The sequence below is a fragment of the Podarcis erhardii genome (assembly GCF_964252035.2).
Source record: "Podarcis erhardii genome assembly, chromosome: 9".
Taxonomy (NCBI): Eukaryota; Metazoa; Chordata; class Lepidosauria; order Squamata; family Lacertidae; genus Podarcis; species Podarcis erhardii.
In genome coordinates, this window is record NC_138512.1 from 62,155,334 (window position 1) to 62,179,334 (window position 24,001).

The 24,001-nt window shown below is 41.4% G+C and overlaps 1 protein-coding gene across 2 annotated transcripts in view; it reads right to left on the reverse strand.

Moving 5' to 3' along the window:
- Nucleotides 1-675: 675 nt before the first annotated feature.
- The window catches only part of LOC309350180 (melanopsin), a 45,260-nt gene continuing 21,934 nt past the window's right edge, over nucleotides 676-24,001 (reverse strand). Inside the window, exons 3-10 of one of the 2 annotated variants that reach the window (XM_081876950.1) lie at nucleotides 22,833-22,966; nucleotides 22,268-22,471; nucleotides 18,757-18,928; nucleotides 17,384-17,542; nucleotides 16,065-16,172; nucleotides 8,771-8,945; nucleotides 3,464-3,610; nucleotides 676-2,067 (exon numbers count right to left, since the gene is read on the reverse strand). In XM_081876950.1, the coding sequence (XP_081733076.1) occupies nucleotides 1,669-2,067; nucleotides 3,464-3,610; nucleotides 8,771-8,945; nucleotides 16,065-16,172; nucleotides 17,384-17,542; nucleotides 18,757-18,928; nucleotides 22,268-22,471; nucleotides 22,833-22,966 (1,498 nt within the window). In that variant the 3' untranslated portion in view covers nucleotides 676-1,668. The remainder of the gene's footprint in view (nucleotides 2,068-3,463; nucleotides 3,611-8,770; nucleotides 8,946-16,064; nucleotides 16,173-17,383; nucleotides 17,543-18,756; nucleotides 18,929-22,267; nucleotides 22,472-22,832; nucleotides 22,967-24,001) is intronic. The other variant, XM_081876951.1, reaches the window with a different exon arrangement.

The window sequence follows — 24,001 nt, forward strand, 5'->3', positions numbered from 1 at the left end:
AAGGCATCAAAAGCACTGCAAGTGAGCACAATCATATATCTATCCAGTTTAGGAGAGGGAATGGGAAAGGCACAGCAAAGTTGCTGAAGGTGCACTGCCGTTTTGTCAACTATCAAAGAACCAGAGTGCACAATAAAGTTATAGCGACATAGGTGCAGTGCTTTTTCATGATAGTATTCACCGTAGAGTACCAGCATTTATTTATTTTTTGCTGCCCATGCCAGTTATTTTGTGCTGGCATCCAAAATATGAGTAGCAGCACCTCATTATTATCATTATTATTATTATTTACCCAAAAAAGTGTATAAGTGATAAAAGACCTGTTTGCAGCTTTATAGGATATTTTCCCTAGTGATAAGTACATTGGCAACTCTGTCAATACTTGGACCGCATTTGGGAATTACTGATCCAAACAGATATTGTTTCTGAACCTATGGATGCCTATACGTATAGAGCCAATAAATTTCCACTTTTACTATTATGTTATAGAACTGTAACTAATTGTAGGTCACCCATATTTTGTTCCATCTTCCTCATGCAGCGCTGAAGGCCGAAATAGACAGTTGTCCCTGTTTCTTCGTTTAGAGCAAAATCTGTGGATTTTTTTTTTTAAAAAAAAAAGCTCCCAGGGGAAACATGAAAAGCTTGCAATCAATCCTAAAGAGACAACTGTACTAGAGCAGTTAAGTGGTTTTATTGTTATTCGTGAGTAAAGCTTATTGTGAGAATTTAACAGTGAGCTCATTACTATTGACACATATTGTTAACCACAACCAAAGGTGACTTTTTTTGCCACTGTTGACACCCTATGGGGATAAGACAGGAATGACTGCATTAGCTTTGCACAACAGTCTCACTTTCCCTTGTGACTGAGAAGCGTTGACACTGATCTTTACATCTGGACTTAACAAGTGCTATGCTATATTACATTTCTTGTGCATAGTTTTGGCCTCATTCCCAAGGGCTATTGTTTTCAAAGTGGGCTCATTTAACCTGTGAGTAAATGGGAAGTTTAGTCTTAAGGGTTGCTCATCTTCTTGCTACTTTCATTTCTTCCTCCTCTAGTCATAGCTTCAGTTACAAAGAACAGATGGCAAACTAGCTGTTGTGTTGAGTCAGGACAAAAAGTCAACTGGTTTCTGGTTGCTAGACAGTGGCTGCTTGTGCCACCTCAAACATCTCCACTTGATCTACCATCTTTCAGTTGGTGGCTAAAGTAGTGGAGAACGACCAATTCCTGGACCAGGTTTATTGAGGAATGCATAGCTGATATTTCTTTCCGGAACCAATCTTAGTATCTGGAAATACAGCAGGGCTTGTGGTTGCTGGGCACTCCAGCAATGGAACTGCTTGGAAAGGTATTACAAGCATGAAAACTTATGCTGAATACAGATACAGAGAAATATTTACTAGGTGTTTTGGTCGGCAAACATTTGTTATCTACGCTATGGATGCTTTGCGCCTTCAGCATCTATTGCTGTTGTTTTGCTTCTGCAAAGTGCATAAAATTCAAGAAGGGCTAAAGATTGCATTACAAAAAAATATATTTATAAAGTTATCTGCTTAATCTACAAGGTTCAGAGTTCTTCATGTGGGTCCTCCCCCCCTTTTTTGGTATAATAATGCAAAGAAGCAGCAAAAAGACCAAATAGTTGTTCTCTTCCATATTTAGGACAGAAGCTTCTCAATTGCTTCAATGAGGTTGGTAGAGGGGCTAAGCCTTCCTATGTCCAACAGGTGATTCTTTCCTGGAGAAAATAATACACCGGAATTTTCTGCCTGTCCATTTTCCAGCTCATCTTGCCCCTCAGAGAGGGTGGTCTCTGAGGTAGAAATGATAACTATTTGTGGGATGGTGGGGCTCATTAATGAGTTGAGGCTTCCATCTGTTTGCTGCTCTTGAACTTCCATGTCAGAAGTGTCTGCATTCTCTTCTGTGCTGCTACTATTCAAGCCAAATGGAAGAGATGATGTTCTCAAACAACTGGGCTTGAGCAGCAGTTCTGGGGCATTCTCTCCAAACGATCTCTCAAACGGGTCATGCAGACTGATGGAGGACAATGCAACCTATGACAAAGAAAATGGGGATGGGGAGAGAATCAGTATTCCATACTTAGCCTTCTTCAGCAGTAATCACACAGTCCTTCCAGAACAGTTGCTACATATTTTACATACCTGTCATATTCAGTTGGCCCATTCAGCTGACAGTGGCAACCCCTGCTTTTTGGCCTCTGGGAGTGTATGGGGCCAACAATGTTTGTGCAACTGAGTGCAATTGTGCAATATTCACTAACATCCTGGGATTGTCTTCATTGCATTGTTTTCAGTTTAGAAATGCCACCCCAGACATGACATTTTATTGTGTATGTTTGCTTTAAAACTTTTGATCCCCCCCCCCGAGGGTTTTGTTTATGCAAGCAATATAATAAATCTCATCAAATAAAATAAACAGATAGAAAGGATGGGAAGATGAATACCAGCCTTTATCTTTTGCTCTATTTTCTTTTTTTTTAAAAAAAAAAAACCCCAACTTTTGAAGCTGAACTTCAAACTCTTTTGCACTAACTCTTTTGTCAAGGCTAAACTTTGGAGGACAGCAGAGCAATTTTCACCCAGGAATTTTGAAACTAAACATTCTTCCTGTGGTTCTTTATCTGCTATGGGGCCCCCACTTGTTTTTCTTAAGTGGGAGTTGCCTGTATGGGAAATATAGCTGCAAGAAGACAATGAATATAATTACTGTTAATCTACATTACACCTTTGTGGCAAAATGAAACAAGGAACGCAGAAGTGCTACCTGAATTGGATTCAGTGTGTGCAAGTTGCACACGGGCCATAATGTCATTGCCTGAAGTTTCCAACTGTGCAAAGGAACCTTTCAGAAAATGACACTGAACTGTGGCCAACAAGCCATCAGTTCCTTTCTTTGCATCAATGGATGATGCGTTCGGTACTCACCCTTTTCAGTTTCATGAAGGTGGAAGTTGCCAGAGTCTCCCACTGTCAGTGAGAAATAGGAATTTCTTTTTCATCTTCCCCCTCAAAGACAAGATTTCTTTTTTAAAAAGAAAGCAGGTCCCACCATTTTGTATCAATTCCCAAGATGGGATTTGAAGGAGATGGGAGGTAAAGCTAACTTTACTGGAAACTCAGTAAATGAACTACAGAGAATGGAAATGTTGGAGATCAAAGCACTATGGAGAAGCAATATGATTGTTGGACTCACCTATATATGGAGGAGCATCTGATTTGACTTTTGGATAATATGTTTTGCCTTGCCCTTTCGGGCAACACAAGACAAAACCATACTGAAATGGATTAGTAAACCATTTCTAATACAGTAACATATGGACATCACTGTAATGGGCTGGGTAGGAATAATCAGGGAGTCCAGGTTGTATGCATATGCTGAGGATCAGTCACTTTATTATTAAGGAGAATTAAAAATGGTTGCTGTTTTAACCTTTTCTCCAGTCAGCACATTACAGCTCTGGGTCTTTAGGAGCAACCCAGTCTCTTCTTCTGCTTGTTTTGAGAAAGAGCGGCTTCGATAGGGTTGCTGTTTCTTATGGGCTGCCTCCACAGGCTCAAGCTCCATGTCACTCCAAGTCTAAAAAAGGAAACTGAGATGTTTATACACGAACAATCAATAGGCTGCAATTTTGCCTCTTGCCCACTGAGATAGATAGATATAGATATATATATATATAGATATATATATAGATATATATATATATATATATATATATATATATAGATATATATAAAATTGCTCTTGCACTACACTGGGAATAAGGGTACATGAGGTGTTCAACTACCGAAATGTAGAATCATAGGCTTGTATCAAATGTAGTGCTAAGCAGCCACACCACCAGCAGAAAGATTTACACTTGTGCAGCAGGACTTCCCTTGCACTTGCCCTAAGCCTGTTGTGGGGCTTACAGCAGATTTGGCAAGGGCGTGGAAACATGCGTGAGCAGATGGGTCATTGTCCTGATCCAGCAGGCTTTTCTTACATTTTTAAGAATACTATCATATACTCATCCCACTCCAGCTCAATCTTTTATTCTGTAGACTAAGCACCATACGTTCCATCAACCTTTCCTCGTAGGATAGTGAGATTTCCCTATGAAATGTGTTTGCTGAAGTTAAGAAGAAGAGTTTGGATCTGATATCCCGCTTTATCACCACCCTAAGGAGTCTCAAAGTGATTAACAATCTCCTTTCCCTTCCTCCCCCACAACAAACACTCTGTGAGGTGAGTGGGGCTGAGCGACTTCAAAGAAGTGTGACTAGCTCAAGGTCACCCAGCAGCTTCATGTGGAGGAGTGGGGAAGCGAACCTGGTTCACCAGATCACGAGTCCACCACTCTTAACCACTACAACACACTGGGTCCTCAGGTCTTTCAGCAAGTATGGAGTTACATATATTGCATATTTCTAGTTCAAAAATCGAACCATCCACAGAGGATGTAAACAGTAAGATATAAATACGAACAGTAAAAAAAAGCAGACCGAGTAGCATGAGGAAGAACAGACCTCTCCCCACCTCCCATAAAACTAAAACCAGGATTACATACACACCATACATTTAAAGCATCCTCCAAAGAATCATGGGAACTGTAGTTTAAATGTTTGGGGTCTTCCTAAAATAGAAAAAGCTCAACAACTTTGCAGGTGTCAGGAATTTTACTTTTTGAAATATAGCAACCCTAAACATAACCATGCATGACTGCTGGTTAGTGCAGCAGGGGCTTAAGGAACACAGAGTTGCATTGCTAGATAGGTCATGTGCCCTCTCCTCTGGAGAGGAAGTGAAGCTTCTTTACTCTTCCTTTTTCTCTCTTCCTCTCTGTATCATGTAACCAACCAATGAAGGAGGACATCTGTAAGCTTGCTCCCAAGCTTACAGCACCTGTTTAGAACTATATTCTGTATTGTCTACCCAAGAGTATTTTGCTTGTATTATCCTTGCTGCTGCATGGAACAATGCATGACTAAGACCTTGAATCTGTAAGTAAAGCATACTTAACAGTGTGTGGTCTGCACATTGCGAGAAGGGTAGGATAGAGGTCAGCTGCTATGTGCAGCTGAATGGGGTAAAAAGGTTGAACAACCTATATTCATAATGCTATACTGCTGCTTAATTTTTGTAAGTTTAATCTCTGCTACTTGGGCTCTCTCCCTGCAGGAGAGAGTGCAAAGCCCCACATTTTGAATCTAGGCACCCAGCCATTTTCTTTTGTTGTTCGCCTACATATGTGGGCCCATAGGGATTAATATATTTATATTTCCTCCCACAGTAATATCTAGTGGTAGGGGTTCTACAGGTTTCAGGCAGGAGTCTTTCCTAGCTCTGCCTGGAGATGGCAGGTATTGAACCTAAGATCTTACCTATGCAAAACGTATGCCGTTAGACTGAAATACAACACAGATGCTTGACTCAAAAAGCTTTAAAAACAGAGCTGCACCAGTAAGTCTGTTTATTGGAACCCTGTGAGCAAGGATTAGACAAGACTGAGACCTTAAAACATTATCCATTGTGATGAAAGGGAACATGTTTTACAAGGCCTGAGCACGGATAAGAAACATGGAGTAAGACACTCTTGTGTAACACTTTAAAATCTCGTTTGATGCTTGGTGATTGGAAAGAAAATTAAGTATAGGATGAAATAATAGAAAGAAATTCAATAAAGTAGTTAAGTGCATGACTGCTTTTTTATTCAAGCAGCCCATGTTATGGCTACCATAATTTATTCTGGCAAAGTACTTTCACTGATTCTCATAACAAGGCAGGTCACTGCAGATAAATGCCCTAATTCTCTGTGTGATCCTTTATCCTCATGCACAGATGTCTTCCTGCCAGTCCCCTTTAAATTAAACAGAGCGACCTGAGTCCCGCAAGCAAAAGAATATATTAAAAGAACACCCCCCTCTCTCTTAAAGAAAATGTAGAATATGCCCCTTGTTGGTAGCTATTCTGGAGCTATCACACAAAGAACAAATGCTGAATTAGAGCAAAAAACCCTGGAAGCTACAATTCTATATACCATTTCTTGGGAAAGAGAAATTGCATTTAATTCGGTGGACTTGACTTGTGAGTAAAGATGCATAGAATTGGGCTTTAAGGTTGCATAGGACATCAGAATGGGATGCGGGTGGCTCTGTGGTCTAAACCACAGAGCCTAGGGCTTGCTGATCAGAAGGTCGGCGTTTTGAATCCCTGCGCCGGGGTGAGCTCCCGTTGCTCAGTCCCTGCTCCTGCCAACCTAGCAGTTTGAAAACACGTCAAAGTGCAAGTAGATAAATAGGTACTGCTGGGGGGGGGGGAGGTAAATGGCGTTTCTGTCCATGGCTCTGGTTCACCAGAAGCGGCTTAGTCATGCTGGCCACGTGACCCGGTAGCTGTACGCCGGCTCCCTCAGCCAGTAAAGCGAGATGAGCGCCGCAACCCCAGAGTCGTCCGTGACTTGACCCAACAGTCAGGGGTCCCTTTAGGAAATCAGAACCTCCAGGATGTTGGTGCCTAGCTATATCTAAGATGGAGTCTAATGACTTCTAGACAAGCAACAACTCCAATCAGCCCCATTGATGGATGACCTTTATTATGAAAGGAATGGGACACTGTGACCCTGCTTGATCTCCCAGTGGCCTTTGGTACCACTGACCATGGTATCCTCCTGGACTGACACAGTGGGAGGGGTTATCAGAGGCACTGTATTATTATGGTGGATCTGTTTGTATCTTCAGGGGTGCGTTCAGAGATTAACACTGTTTTTATGTACAATTGTTCTTTTTTAATGAATTAGCAAGATTCATTAAACTTATTCATTCAGTAATTTATTTTTACACACACACACACACATATGTAAAAATAAATTACGGAAGCTGCAGTCCAAGAGCATCTGGAGGGCCAATGGTTCTCCGTGTCTGTTGTAAGAAATCATTTTAGAGCAGCAATTTCTACAGCAGGTTGGTCTATAATTTATGGTGAGAGAAGAGGCTCCAGCGACCTTGGCAAGTGATCATTCTGCCTTCGTGTTGCAATCATTCTCCTTAAGACGGACCTGGCTGATAAGTTATCACAATATGCCACAACTTTGATAGATTAGGTTTTTTTGAAACAGAGAAATCATCTCACATCCCTACTGAATCAGTATATATTGGTGCAGCTTTGTCTCAGTGGGTATATTTAAATTCTAGGATTCAGGAACCTTGGATTTCAGCCGATCTGCATTGTAATCCTGCACTCCGTTATGTACAGAGCCACTGAAACCAACCTAGTGCAGAACCACAGTCAAAGTTCACAATCCTTAAAACTTTCTAAAGACCACTCATTTATAAACTATTCATAACTGCAATTATTTCTCAAAGTGTTTTTTTATACAACTTTTTTTTCTTGATGGATAATGGTCTGTTCATATTTTCTTTATGAACACTATCAACTTTTTTCTTTTTTACACATCTTTCTTAATGAACTTGCCCTGCAGTATTTTACCAGTAAGCCCATATACAGGTTTCCAGTATATGAATAACTGGGTAGCTTATAACCCCTTTTGCTCTTAAGATAATTTCTATTCCAAACCATGAACAATGTGAAGCTTCACTGCCGGAGTTCACTGACCAATCAATCTCTTGTAGTAATTCATTTTTAAAAACAAAATCTCCCTCATTTAGTTTGCTGTGGGAAAACTATAACGGAAGGATGCTTTTTGATGGTATATGCAAACAAAGGAGTCTCAAGGCTGCATGCAGCTTAAATCTGTGAAATAATAATAGTAATAATAATATTCATACCCCGCCCATCAGGCTGGGTCTCCCCAGCCACTCTGGCCGGCTCCGAACAGAATATATTAAAAAGCAACAAAACATCAAACGTTAAAAACTTCCCTAAACAGGTCTGCCTTCAGATGTCTTCTAAAAGTCAGGAAGTTGTTTATTTCCTTGACATCTGATGGGAGGATGTTCCACAGGGCGGGCACCACCACTGAGAAGGCCCTCTGCTTAGTTCCCTGTAGCTTCACTTCTCACAGTGAGCGAACCGCCAGAAGGCCCTCGGAGCTGGACCTCAGTGTCTGGGCTGAACGATGGTGGTGGAGACGCACCTTCAGGTATACTGCGCCAAGGCCGTTTAGGGCTTTAAAGGTCAGCACCAACACTTTGAATTGTGCTCAGAAACGTACTGGGAGCCAATGTCGGTCTTTCAGGACCAGTATTTTGTGGTCTCGGCGGCGACTCCCAGTCATCAGTCTAGCTGCCGCAAATTTCATAGTTTTGGGGAAACTTTTGCCCAAAGAACCAAGCTTGGGAGAAATTGGTTCTTCCCGTTTCTCACAAAAACCATGTTATATTAATATCAAATTAGTTGGCTTTTGTGGCAATCACCCCACTCCACCCCGTCAATCCATTTCCCCACAGATTGATTTTTTAACCAGACAAACTTTATCAGGCACACAAAGCCTTGCAATGTAAGTGTTTGTGTGAGTGTGTAGCCATGCTATCCTTTTTGCAAGGGGGTGGGGAGCAAGGAATCCTGTGGCTGCTTAAAGGATAAAATGAAGCACATGTCTGATTCTACCACTAATATCACAGAACCATAGAACTGTAGAATTGGAAGGGACCCCAAGGATTCTCAATGAGGTTTGGAAGTGCTTAATGAATATGAGTTTTCCTATCATCACTCCTTCTAATAGTGAAGGAGTTTAGTCTGCCACCTTTATGTGAAGCAAAAGGATAAAACCTGGGAGACGGTCACCCATGCCAAACTTACAGTTTCTGCTGCAGAAATGGAAGAAACACAACTGCTCTTGTTCCTGGCAGCAAAAGAGTGACGGCTGGACATAGAAGCCCTGAATGACGACTCGTTCACAGAACTTGTTGAAAGATCACTTGGTGAGATCCGTATAAGGAATCTCAAGCAAGGGACAGCACTTCGAATAGTTCTCCTAAAAGACATAATAAAAAAATACTGTGAAACAGAACAGCAAAAAAATATATGCAGTGAATGAAAACAGAGTTTGGAGAATACTTAGAAAGAAACAACAGACTGCACATTTCAGGAGACCCAGCTGTATGGTATAGAAAAGAGTTAAGTCTTGGTTCTCTTAACCCCATCTATATAAGAGCCAGTTCAAAGACTATAGGCATCTCCAGAAGTCCTTTTTATTGTCTATTCATGATTATTTGTTCTTGTGGCAGTATTGCGGGTGGTGGTATTTGGGTGGGTAGGTGGGTGGGGGTGTTACATGCAATCCCCTTTTCAATGCTGAAAAAGGCTTGAAAATGATAGACATACTGCTTCATTTCCAATCAGTCCTGTAACTTCTTCCTGAAACATTTTATACCAGAAATGTTCCAGATTTCCTTTTGCCTTGTTTTTGTTGTGCTACAATGCAAGAGTGCCCAGCCAGGCAGCAAAAAAATGATAACTAGGGATACACTGAAGAACAACTGATAAAGCAGTATGATGCATGGATGGTGGGCCACTATGAATCTACCACAAATGCGCTATTATTGCATCAAGGACATGTGGAAGAATGCATCCACAAAACAGCAGCGGGAGCAAGCTGCCAATCTGGAGAGGCCCAACATCTACAAGGTGGAAGAAAACATAAGAATATGCTGAAACAGACTGGGACTTTAGGAAGCATATTGTTCTAACTTGTATTGTTTCTTGTTTATTGAGAATCAGCAAAATCAAAGTGCAACAACAAACTTCAGTGTGGCTGTGACTCCTTGGTGGGTGTTTTTGGAGTAACTGGACACGAGAAGAGGTTAATTTCATTCATGAGCATAAATTACCCCATTGATGAGCTAATCACAGGTGCATGGTCAGTAGAGCCAGTTGCTATGGCTGTGATCAATGTATGTCAGCTCAGTAGTGAGTGGGTAAGTCTGTCTTGAGTCTATTACTTGTCCAGTGTTACATCTTGAATTGTTAAGAGTTATTTAGAGCAACAGATATATTTTGTACTTGTATATATCTGCATTTGCAAAAGTCGACAAGCTGGAACTTATATCTGCATCCAGAACTGTTTTACTGAGCCTTATCTTCTGCAACATTAAACTATCTGAACCTTACTTGGCTTCCATGTGGTGACTGGTACTGGGAGCAACTTCCACTGCATGGCTATCTCACCTAAGATCACCAACATGTGTGTTGTTTCATTCACATACCCCACTGTTCATGAACAAAAGGCAGGCAAATCTTTAATTTTTGCAAGGCATCATAAGCTGGTGGTTATCTATTCCACTCATCCAAAACCTAGGAAATGAGGAGGCTGCTGTATGCTGAGTTCAGACCATTGGTCCCAGGGCCAGCCTACTCATGAGGTGGGGTGAAGCAACCACCTCGGGCAGTGGAAGCCCCTAAGGGCACCCACTATCTGCCCCACCACCCATTTCCCATAAGATCTGGCTGGCAATCAGTGCTGGTGCTGGAAACTGCAGCCACTGCCACTTCGCAGGGTGGGTGGCAAGGCAGGGTGAAACAGGACGTGGCACCCCTGGTTAGTCCATCTAGCTCATTACTGGCTAGTCTGACTGGCTGTGCCTTTCTAAGATTTTCATGCAGAGGATGTTCCCAGCTCTACCTGTAAAGGTAAAGGGACCCCTGACCATTAGGTCCAGTCGTGGCCGACTCTGGGGTTGCGGTGCTCATTTCGCTTTATTGGCCGAGGGAGCCGACGTACAGCTTCCGGGTCATGTGGCCAGCATGACTAAGCCGCTTCTTGAGAACCAGAAGAGCACACGGAAACACCGTTTACCTTCCCACTGGAGTGGTACCTATTTATCTACTTGCACTTTGACGTGCTTTCGAACTGCTAGGCTGGCAGGAGCAGGGACCGAGCAACGAGAGCTCACCCTGTCACGGGGATTTGAACCGCTGACCTTCTGATCAGCAAGTCCTAGGCTCTGTGGTTTAACCCACAGCGCCACCCATGCCCCTAGCTCTACCTGTAGGCTGAGCCAAAGATCTTATGCATGCAGAGCAAATGCTCTGCTACTGAGCTACACTTCATCTGCAAAAACAAAACAAACAAAGCTTCTGCTCACAGCTTTGTTACCTTAATATGTCAGGTGTATGAATAATACACCCCTTTTTCCCAGGACTACAACATCACTATTTCTTACTTTGCACGTTTTTTAAAATTAAGTTCATCTAAAGCAGTCACTTCCTTGGGCTTTACAGAAACAGAATGAACTTGTACGTGAACTTTTTATCAATGACATTTCCTGTGCCTCCTATCCACGTATTATTTATTGACTTCATTTTAATCTCAAGCTTTCCTTCAAGCAGCCCTAGGGCAGCATACATGCTTAGCATTCCCTTTCATGCTCTTGTGAGGTAGAGGACAGGGCTGAGAGAGGAAGTTTGGTCATGCAGTGGGCTTCCTAGGGAAACTCAGTTTCCCTTTGTCATAGTTTGGCGCTCTAACCACTGCACCATTCTACAGTGAAGGCAAAAATGGTCTGTAAGCTACTAAAGAATAATTGACTGCTGGCTGTGCATGGAACGGAGTGTGTCTTTAGTTCTTTCCAAAGAAGTCGCGTGACAAATTAACCTCTTCCCACCATTTGGGAATAAGCCCCCAGACAACTGTATTTACATATTTTTCATTAATCAGAACTAACAGAAGAATGGCTTATGCAAATATCAGAGTATGAATTGCTTGCAAATAAATGAGTCTATGTAACTAGCCTCTCTCCCCTCTACACCTGTTCTGAGCTCATTTATTCACACAGTGCTATCACTGTTATTCTTCCATTTGCACAGGCAGAGCTTAGAATCACAGAACTGTAGAGTTGGAAGGGACCACAAGGGTCATCTAGTCTATCCCCCGTGCAATGCAGGAATCTTGTTGTCTAACATGGGGCTCAACCCCACAACTTTAGGATTAAGAGTCTCATGCTTTGCCAACTGAGATTGTCACTTGTATTGTGCAACCCCCTCTAGCTCAATATATAAAATAATTCTTCTGTGAGTGAAAGGAGACCTTTAAATCCATCCCAATATTTATTTTTAAGGGGCTTTGCGGTAACTATAGTTACATGCCCTGATTCTTTGGGAGATGGAATAGAGTAAAAACACAAGAGCGCCTCACTATTTTACAGAAGGGATTCAAGTACATACCATAACTTTAGGTTTGCATAATTAAAGAGGGTTAAAGTGCAATAAGACCCCTTTTAAAAAGAACAAGATTTTTGTGGTTTGTATTGTGATGGGGAAATGCTTCAAAAAGTGTGGGAAAAACAAATGACCAAGTGAATAACTTGCAAGCAAACCATGATGAGTGCAGAATAATCGTTGTCTCATAATAGCCCCACAAACACACCAGAAAAAATGCTCAATGAAAGACAAGATATGATATAATCTAATCTCCACATAAGTTTTGAGGAAACAAATCAGGATGAATAAGGGATACATAGGTTGTTTAGAGAAGCCCAAAGGCTGAACTTCTGCAACTGATTGTTTGCTTAATCACCACAGGAATCTGTGGGACATCAGTAGTAATAAAACTACGTATAGTTTCAATACGTATAGAATCAGCCAAACATTTTAGGAAATATCAAGCTCTCACAATTCAAATTTAATGTTTCAATTAATCCTGCATCCATCCAGCTGGCCTAAGAGGAATATAGGATGGCAACGTAAATAAATGGTACATCTGAAAGCAGCCCTGTTTTGGGAAGTTTTTAATATGTGACATTGTAATGTATTTTTAATCTTTGTTGGAAGCCGTCCAGAGTGGCTGGGGAAACCCAGCCAGATGGGTGGGGTACAAATAATAAATTATTGTTATTACTATTGTTGTTGTTGTTGTTGTTGCTATACCCAAATTTAAGAAACTTTGCATTCTGAAATCCATGAATGCTTTGATAAACAAACAAAAAGTTACGAAGAAATTAACCCAAACATGTGATGAAAAGAATGGCCATTATGTGTCACAGAATGCTGTTAGTATACTACAAACCTTTTATAAAAGATTGTTAAGTGGTTACTTTTGCTGCCAAGGATAAAATCACACAAATGATTTATGCTGCCACCTTGTGGCAGAATCATGTATCTATTGTTTAAAACTTTTATGCAGCATTTCCTTTTAGTAAAACAGAAGTAAAACAAAGTCATTTATCTATTGGCCATGATTCAAAAGAGTTATGTGTCCTTGAATCTGATAACTCTGGAGATGGTGCAATGCCAGTGTTTGTTTGTGACAGAATCAGAATCTCTCCCTTCCTTCCTTCCTTCCTTCCTTCCTTCCTTCCTTCCTTTTCTCTCTCTCTCACACACATACCGTATTATTTGCTCTATAAGACTCACTTTTTCCCTCCTAAAAAGTAAGGGGAAATGTGTGTGCGTCTTATGGAGCGAATACAGGCTGTGCGGCTATCCCAGAAGCCAGAACAGCAAGAATGATTGCTGCTTTCGCTGCGCAGTGATCCCTCTTGCTGTTCTGGCTTATGAGATTCAGAATATATATATTTTTTTGTTTTCCTCCTCCAAAACTAGGTGCGTCTTGTGGTCTGGTGCGTCTTATAGAGCGAAAAATACGGTACACACCATTTATGAACATAAGAAGAGCCTACTGGATCTGGTCAATAGCCCATCTAGTCCATCATCCTGTTATTACAGCGGGCAACCACTCCATGCCTGCAAGCAGCACCTCAGCACAACAGCACCCTTCCCAATGGGAAACTTGCTTGTGCAACATCAACCAGATGATGAGCAGCCTGCTTTCCTTTGCCAATGAACAATTCAGAGCACACTTTAAGGCAGGGGTCAGCAAACTTTTTCAGCAGGGGGTCGGTCCACTGTCCCTCAGACCTTGTAGGGGACCAGACTATATTTTGAAAAGGAAAAAAAAAATGAACGAATTCCTATGACCCACAAATAACCCAGAGATGCATTTTAAATAAAAGGACACTTTCTACTCATGTAAAAACACGGTGATTCCTGGGCCGGATTTAGAAGGTGATTGGGCTGCATCCAGCCCCCAGGCCTTAGTTTGCCTATCCATGCTTTAAGGCTTCTGATTGCGCACTGGCAGCTGTATCTCTGTCAGGTGCAGTTTGAGGAAAATGCCCTTCAAGGCCAAATTTGAATCCCTGGAAAACCAAGTTTGGTCTGCAAGCCATATGTTCCCCACTCTCGACTTAAAGCGATAAAAAAGAATCAAAAATCTACACACCAAGGCAAACCAATTCTATATACAGTTCAAACAAACATGCATATATTTTCTTGTTGCACACAATTTATGTTGTTTCTGTTAGTCATGGCAAAGAGTTAAGAATAATGGAGGCCCCTCTAGTTTCTGTTCTTGTACTTGCTTTTCCCTAAATGGGAGAAAAATGCATTGCAGTATTTGGGCTAGTAAAGATTCTGTGTTCAAAAATCTCCCAGCAACTGGGAAAATAGGAACATATCCCTTGGGGGGGGGGGAGTTTAAAAGGGAGATACCTGAACTGTAAAGTTTTTTAAGAGAATCCATTAGTTTCTGAATATAGAAGCAATTTCAAGCTCAGCAGAAAACTCAGTTTTACTGTGTTTCGACGCTACAAATTACTTGTCTTTAACTGTTAACCAGACTTGGCTGCTGAACTGAAAAAGGAGCGATAGCAAACTGGAGTAAAAGATTTCAAATCATATTCACATGATCCTTACAGAAGCATTCAGAGCCTTAGAACCTAATACAGTGGTACCTTGGTTCTCAAACTTAATCCGTTCCGGAGGTCTGTTCCAAAACCAAAGCACACTTTCCCATAGAAGTAATGCAAAATGGATTAATCCATTCCAGACTTTTGAAAAAACCCCTAAAACAGCAATTTAACATGAATTTTACTATCTAACAAGGCCATTGATCCATAAAATTAAAGCAATAAACAATGTACTGCAGTCACACAATCAATCAATCAATCAATCAATCAGTAGCTGAACTGGGTTCCACACAGTCAGAAAAACAAAACAAAAAAAGAGCCGCTAAAACAAAAACACAAAATAAATAGCAAAAACAGACAGACCTCAGCGTAACACTCAAAACGGAAGTGTGGCACTCAAAACAGAAGCATAACACTCAAATAGGAGCATGTTCAACTTCCAAAAATGTTTGCTAACTGCCACACTTACTTCCGGGTTTGCAGTGTTTGGGTTCCAAGTTGTTTGAGTACCAAGGCGTTTGAGAACCAAGGTACCACTGTATAAACCTAATGGTACAAAGTGCTGCTCCCTGCCCCAATTTATCTTGGACCACGCCATAGGGAAGCAGAGAAGGCTGATGGGTGTCAAGGCTTCTAGGCTTTCTGATTACATCACAGGTATGCAACAGGCCATCGTGCAGCCCTGTACTAGGGAGGAGTGAAGTGTACAATCTTAGTGAAGTATCTTAATGAAGGGCTCTAGCTCAGTGTTAGATCACATGCCCGGCATGCAGATGGTTCAGTCCTCCACATTTCCAGGTGGGATTGGAAGAGCCTCTTGCCTGAAGTGTAGCAGAGCTGCTGCTGACCAGTGTAGACAAAATTGAACTAGATCATGGGTAGGCAAATGAAGGCCCAGGGGCCAGATGTGGCCCAGTCACCTTCTAAATCTGGCCCGTGGACGGTCCGGGAAACAGCATGTTTTTACATGAGTAGAATGTGTCCTTTTATTTAAAATGTATCTCTAGGTTATTTGTGGGGCATACAGTAGGAATTCACCCCCCCCCCAAAAAAAATATAGTCCACTTCCCCCACAAGGTCTGAGGGACAGTGGGCCAGCCCCCTGCTGCAAAAGTTTGCTGACCCCTGAACTAGATGCACCAATGGCCTGGCTAGAGGCTTACTAGGTTTCTATATTTAGGAATTTGCCTGGTCTTGCAAGGTCTGTGACACACTCTTCACCAAATACCCAGCGTGGAACTCTATTCTGCAGAATGAGTGCCCATGAGTGTACACACATCCAAATGGAAGGAAACACTCACAGTGCAGTGATTCAAGTAATACGTTCTCTTTACCATCCAACGGTGAATTCATTCAAAACAATACATATCTCTGTATAAAATATTATCATACGGATGCATTCACACTACCTGTATCTTGGGTGAATGATTGCATAGATTATGGGATTGTAGATCGCAGAAGCTTTGGCAATAACAGCTGGCACAGATTTAGAATATGGGTTTAAGGTCTTGGCGTAGCTAGAAACAAGAAAAAAACACAGCATTAAAATACAAGGGTAATAACTAAAAGGACCAACGCATACAACGAAGCACAAAATAGTTTGAATATTTCCTGACTGATGTGAGGTTGAAATGCTGTAGTGTGGAGGGCCACATTTGATTTTTTTTTTCTGGTATTAAACTTCAGGATTTCTGCGAGAAGAGCAATTACTCCAGAAGTATGAAAACATGCCCAATATCAAGTGCACTCTAGGTGTCTTTTATTCTTCTTCTTCACTGCATATCACATTATAGGTTCCAAACAAAAGACGGTAGGCATTTTGCAATTGCTTGCAGCATTCTGTTTTTGAATCAGAATGTGTAGGTTATTACATGCACAAGCAATTATCTACAAATCTGCATAGGTGAGGGTGGACATTTTAATAGGAAAACAGGCAGTAAATCAGATACTTTAATGTGAAGTAGAATGGCGCATCACACTCCATTTTCTCTGCAGGAATATTCTAGGGGGGGGTAATTCACCTCTAACTAGGTGTTTACTCTAGCTTCTGTATACAGTTGTCCACCCCAATTATGCAGGGGTTACGTTCCAGGCTCTTATACAATAAGCAAATATCGCTTAATTGGGGAGCAGCCTCGAAACACCCTTTAAAAGCCCTCTCTGATGCTCTCTCTCCAATCCGGACCAAAAACACTGTATACAAAAATACTGACAACTAGAATTGAAGCTCTGGGGCTGGCTGGAGGATACATGGAGAAGTGGCAGCTGCTGTTGCTGCTGTGCTATTGCGAGCATCAGCTGTTAGATGGGGAGGCTTAGCAGCCTAAACAAAACTCTGGTGCACCTCCCGTCTCTTTGGGGCATCCTCTGCCATCACTGACATCCTCTTTGGGCTCCAGGGAGGGTTTCCTTGTGAGCAATGAGGACTCTCCAGGTCTCTCCCACCATCCCCAGGTTTGAATCTAATTATTCATTTACTTCCTGGCACCATGCGTATATGCGGTCGCACGTGAGTCTATTACGCCTAAGTGGGGGGACACTTGTAAAGATGTTTAGCCTTATAGATGGTAGCATTTATTACAATTATGCCTCATTCACAGAGCAAACCAGAGAGGAAAAAGTTCTTATGTTCCTCAAGGGAACTGAAGTTTCAGGATGCATTGCTTACACATACATAATCCTTATCCACCCTTGACTGAAACTGCTTCATTGGTGGCGTGCCACTTACCCTGCCCACGCAATCAGAGTGACACAAGCATATGGGGACCAGGACAGAACAAACACCACAATAGCCACAAAGGCAATTTTTGCTAACTTCCATTCACTCTTCACTGACTGTGAAACATTCGACTTCCGGTTATAGGTTGATCCTAACTTCTGAACGTTCCTGTGAAAGAAACAGCAGGAGGTATTTTAAGGAATAAACACTTCATTCAGCGTATGAAAGGCATTACTAGCAGTAAATGCAATGGTGCATAGCTTCTCTTAAAACAGAACTTCAGAAAAAGAGGCAGAGAACGTGTATGTGTGTTCTCCTAATTATATTTAGTTCCCCTCCCCCACCTGATATACTGGTCTTACGAACTTTCTTGAGATAGCTTACATTGGTAGCAGCTTTGGGGTGGATGAGAGCAGGACAGGAAGTACAACGTATTGCCCCTTCCGTTCCCTACATTCTTCGTAAGGTTTGTAAAGTGGCTGTTACACATGGTAAGATTTGCATCAAAAACATGCACACCTCACAATGAAGAGGGCTGCGGAACTTTGGAGCATTGCAAAAGATGCAAGCAGAACAAGGAATTGTTATATGCATATTTGCACTATTCCAGCCTAGTTCTATGAAGCTAGGATTCTTCCATATTTACAGGAAATGGTTCAATGAAAAGTATTACCTAAGTTCCTTTGTATCCACATTCTCTTAGACCAATACAATAAATACACCCAACCAATAAGTCAAAACACCTTTAAAAAGACTGCCCAATTAAGGACAGACTTCTAACTCCTGGTAGGCAACAGCAGGTTTCAGTGGAGTGGCAGAGACACCACCGCATCCAGACACCACCACCCCACTGCTCATGCCAACCAAGGTAGAAGAAGGTGGAGAGGAAGGAAAGTGTGCATGTTTCCTGCACCCAAACAAGCCTGGATTGGGCCCCTCACCACAGTTTGCTGGTAGCTAGACCAGTTTAGGGTCCAGCAGCTCCTTGGCTGACTCAGGTCCACCCACTTCCTGACTATCGCTGACAAGGGTTCGTCTGACAGTAGCTTCTGCCCATCTGTCTTTTGGGCAGTCAGCAGAGGGATGTCTGCTGTAGAGTCTCCCTACTGATAGAGCCAGGCACAGCCAGGCTGAGGGGACACCTCCAGAAGTCTCACCCATACTGCCTTCATTCCAGCAGATCAGGAATTTGGGTTGCTCTGCCCAAGTCAAAAGTCAAAGGGACAGAAAGGAAAGTAATTCCCATAAAATAGATATCTCTTGACATTGATCCTCAACAAAGTCTTGAAGCCATAAGCAGCAAGTTAACTGTGATTAAAAAGAAGAAACAGCCTACAAAATAATTATCTATTTATATGAATATTTTTCAGTGCTCTGCTTACCTGCCAGTACTTCTAATGGCCAGAAACATGAATAGATAGCAGTGGAAGATTATTATCAGAGGGATAAAGAACACAAAGCAACATAACATCATGGTATAACTTCTGTTTGCTGGAGAATAGGATACGTAGTCCCATGTACAAGATATCATCAAACCTTCAGGTATATAGGAACCTGAGAATAAACATGATTATTAATACAATGCATAAATAAGAAGAGATGCAGGAGCTTGACAATTAAGAAAAAGTGGCACTACTTCATAGGAGACTCTTATAGTCTGCTGCAGTAAACGTAACAAACAATTTTGTGACACTATTAACTTATTGTGGTATAAGCTTTCAAGGGCCAGAGATCACTTCTTGTGAAAGACAGCTTCTAGCCATTTTGCCATAATAGCATAATGGCACAATGGCATAACTTAGTTGTTATGCATAGTTACTCAGAAATAGTTCAGTGGCAGTTGCTTGTAAGAAAGGATGTCTTAGGCTCAATTCTCATTGGCTGTGCCATTTCATACTGCAGACTGGCTTTCACTTTTAATCTAACTGCTGCTTTTAAATTTATTATTTGTTGTGTGTTGTTCTGATCTTTCATTTGTGAGCTGCCTGGGAAGAAGTGGTCCTTAAAGGATAAAATACAGTGGTACCTCGGGTTACATACGCTTCAGGTTACATACACTTCAGGTTACAGACTCTGCTAACCCAGAAATAGTACCTCGGGTTAAGAACTTTGCTTCAGGATGAGAACAGAAATTGTGCGGCATGGCGGTGGCATGGCGGCAGCAGGAGGCCCCATTAGCTAAAGTGGTGCTTCAGGTTAAGAACCGTTTCAGATTAAGAACGGACCTCTGGAACAAATTAAGTACTTAACCCAAGGTACCACTGTAATCTTAATCAGGAGCAGCTAATATGGTGTCCTCCAGAAGCTGTTGGACTCCCAAACTCCCACCAGCATGGATAATGATCAGGGGTGATGGAAAATGCATTCAAGCAACATCTGGAGGGCACTGTGTCTACTGCCCCCGATTTGAATAAAATCAATAACGTGCATCAAATTATGCACATATCTACTAGACAGTTAGCCCCTTTGAGTTCAGTTGGATTTACTCTAAGGTAAGTGACACACAGGGTGATAGTCTAAGGCCACAATCCTACCCATACCTGGGAGTAAATATCATTGATCTCAATGGGGCTTACTTCTGAATAAACATGTAGAATCAATGTGCATGGGTTTGCACCTGCTAGCCATGCAAACACTTGTCTGAAGCTCAATGGTACATCCCCCACAAAAGTTTTCAGTCTCAGGGAGAAGTATGTTTGGTTTCTTGCTGAAGAGTTCAAGTCTGTCCTAGAAAAGGCAGTTATGATTCTGCTGTCTAAAAATGGCATGCATTCAGTCACCCAACTGGGACTTATTAAGAGCAATTCTTATTACGAATAAATGTATTATGCACAAGTAATCAGAAAACTGCCAATCTTCCACGAGCAACCTTTTAAAATCTTCACATGATCACGCTGAATGCTTCCTGGGAGGCAAGAAACCCTCTGAAAATGATGCTGGCAAATAGAGATAGGGTCAACTCCTTTTTCATAGACAAATTTGATAGCATTTATTAATAAGGCTGCTCTGCATGTCCCAGTGGTTAATACCATTTTCATTATGGGTCTTTCAAGGTTTTTCTAGCAGGGGCTTTTGTTCTAAATTAAATCATAAATCACTGATTCGACAACCCTGAACTTTCAAAAAGTTATGCTGGAAATCTATCTTTCTATATCTATAGGGGATGTTAAACTGAGAGGTTAATGTGCATAATAACTGGCCATTGTGCTTCTTATAATGATATTACAATGATATAAATATCTTTAGTTTCCAAATATTTGTAATATTTATGGTATTATCTGTCATATATTTACATTTATGGGTGTTACATTTCTCACTACTCCAGAGTGGCTTACAAGTAAAAAAATATAAATCAGGTTAAAAACACTTCTAACAATAGAACAAAATAGACATAGCAGGAACACACAGCAGAACTCAAGAACAAAATCCCTCAGGCTTCTTCAGCTGTTAGGGTTTTCCCTCCATATATAACCAGTGGCAGCTGATGAGGTGGGGGCAGGAGGAAGCTGAAAGCTTCCACAGAGAAGTGGCAGCTTTGGGTTGTGTGCAACTCTGCCATTCAACTTGTGCAACATCTTTCTGCTTGTGCAATGCAATTTCATTCTCTCTCCAGCAGCCTCCTGTTCACCCTCAAAATCTGCTCCCTCTGGATAAGATTTTGGGGGCATGCAAGCAGAAAGAAAAGTCCCATCGAACAAACAGAATGCTGCTCATTCAGTACTGGATACAACCTTGAGGAAGGGCATCACTTCCTCACTGGCATGTGCCAGCTGTGAAGATAGCGGTGGGCGGAACAGCACCATTCTGCTGCTCCAGTCTTCATGGGATGCACTCCATCCCTCTTACTTATCCCACACCTGACTGCACAGAGCCCTCAACCAGAGTTTCTGGCAACATTGACGGCTATGCTACTAGATATATGCTGTCAGACTTATTAACTGTGGGACCTCTGTGGGATTATCCCAGTGCAAGTATCATAGAACTGTAGAGATGGAAAGGATCTTGAGGGCCATCTTACCTGCCTATCAAAGCAGCTTATATAAATATGGCAATTTAATAGATACAGGTGAAAGGAAAGGAAGAGGATCCACAGGTTCACAGGAAATGTGTTTCAAAATGTGTTTCAATTACAGCCTGGATACTTCACAGAGCTGCAAGACTGCCCATGAAAAATAACTTGACACGTTGAGATTTCTGTCCCTTATTTTCCTGCAGCTAATGCCTTCCTGCTCATTCCTTCCTTCCTTCCTTCCTTCCTTCCTTCCTTCCTTCCTTTCTATTTTACATATACAGGCAAAATAAAAACAAACATAAAACCCCCTTTGATTTCCCTACCCACCCTGTTGTGGATCTTAATATAATGATTTCCCCCTCTGCATCTCTTTCATAACTCTATTCCTGTAAAGCCTTTATCATTCCATAGTTCAAATTTTTACTACAAGTTTTATGTCAATCCTACCAATGTGTGTCATTGTTTACAATAGTTTTTCAAATAGATTTTAAGGATTCCCCCATTCTTTATTAAAGTCCTCCTCTCCCTGCTCTTCTTTCAAATAGCTACATGAAGAGATGCAGAGTAAGTCAGATTGCACTTAAGCATTCTGTTGATGCAGCAGCTCTCTTAATGAGGAACCTGAGGAACACCTACCAGTTCTGCTAGCTAGGACAAGTGTTGATATAAACCTGTTCATCTACTTTTGCCAGCTGATTCACTTTGAAAATAAGGACTCCACCACTATAAAAGAACCAGATTTCTCATTGGCAATAATGCCCTAGAAATGATAACTGTCACCCCATTTGCTAATGTCACCTGGCTGTCCCACACATATTTAAGAAAGCAAAGGCAATGCACACAAGACAGTATATACATTAAGAAAAGAGTAAGTAACGTACTCCATCCAAAGAGAGGACATACACTCCATCCCAGCGAGTAGAGCCAGACAAAGGCAATGATGATGCACGAGCGTTTCTTTGAAGACCTTTTTATAGACTGCAGAGGCTTAGTAATCACACAGTAGCGATCAACTGAAATAGCTAATAAAGTCATCATTGATGTTATTCCAAAGAGTGCCCCACAAAAAGCATAAAAGTTACAGCCTAAAACAGAAAGAAGAGAGTGCAAGATTTTCATTTTTGAAATGCGGGGAGGGAGAAGGTACAAAACAAAACAATCGTGCATATCTTTTCACAGACTGACATGGTTGCTTATATATTATGATGGTACTGGGGTGGGGACACTGTATTGCCAGGTCCACCTTTATAGGCGGTTTCATTAAAAAGAAGCAGAAGGAAGGAGGAACTGACTTTAGTGACAAAAAGGCAGATATGCTCAGTAACTCTTAAAACAGGGTCAGTTTGTCTATAACAGCAAATAGATTTGAACAACCTTCTCATGCCACAAAGACAAGTTGCATGAAATAGGGAGAGGTTCATGTGCAAAACAGCATTGGAAAAGTACCTATGTCTCCAAGTATCCATTCTGTGTGCATGCTGTTGAGAAAGCAGATTGGAGCTTGAGTTGCAGACATCAGAAAATCACTTGCTGCTAAATTCATTATGAAATAGTTTGCCGGTGTCCTCAGCCGCTTGTTGCTTAATAAGCATCATCATGGTGCCCCAAAAAAGGTGAAAGAAAGCAAAACAGTGAGTTTATCTTTAATTATAATTCAGTTTATAAAATAAAATAAACCAAACTTATTTAGTTTTGCTAAATAAACCCTGTCACCATACTCAAGACTCAGAGGATGAGTTCCTTACAGCACTTCAATCTCCCCACTCTTCACAAATGTCAAGGACTCCAAAATTAGATAGGACCTCTTCAACAACCCAGCCAGGGTTGTTGAGCTAACCAAACCAGGGAGCTTATCAGCCTAAAAAAGGTTCAGCTGGATTTTCCTCTCCACGTGGACAATATTTTCCTACAGTTACCTTATTAGAAAAGAGCTTAATCCACTTGGAGCTATCCAAGGTCCTACTTTGGTTTGAACTTGATCATTGTTTGAAGTGACTCACTTGACTTTGCCTGTTTTGACTCCACATGACTCAACTTTCTGGGACATTAATTAATTAATTTATACAGGTATTTTTATACCACCCCTTACTCAAACCATGTACAATATACTTGCTTACCTTCACAGCCTTAAGCATCCACAGAACAGGACACTGCGGATGCTTCAAACATAGTATCACCATGACAATCATAGTATTAAAATGTTGTAACAGCAATGCTGTATAAACTTATTCCATGCTTCTGTTTCAGACTCAAAGCACCATTAAGGTAGTTTTATACTGGATTCAGCTTAGCAGAATTTTACATATTTATCTATCTTGGGAAATGTTTCTCCCACCACATATATAGGTAGGTGTATGTGTGTGACTGGATCATTTCTGCTAACATGGAGACAATACAAGTTGCTTTTCATTGCTTTGCTCTCTCTATGCATGAAGAACTGAATGGAAATTGAACCTTTGCCTGAATGTCTATATGTAATGTATACTTACAAAGAAATTGGGGAGGGGGGCATCGACCTGAGTATGTTGTAGGCATGTGTGAATCTACTTTTTGAACTGGAAACATTAGTGCAAAATTGGTAGGTTAAACTATCCCTTGGCGCAACTGTTAAAACC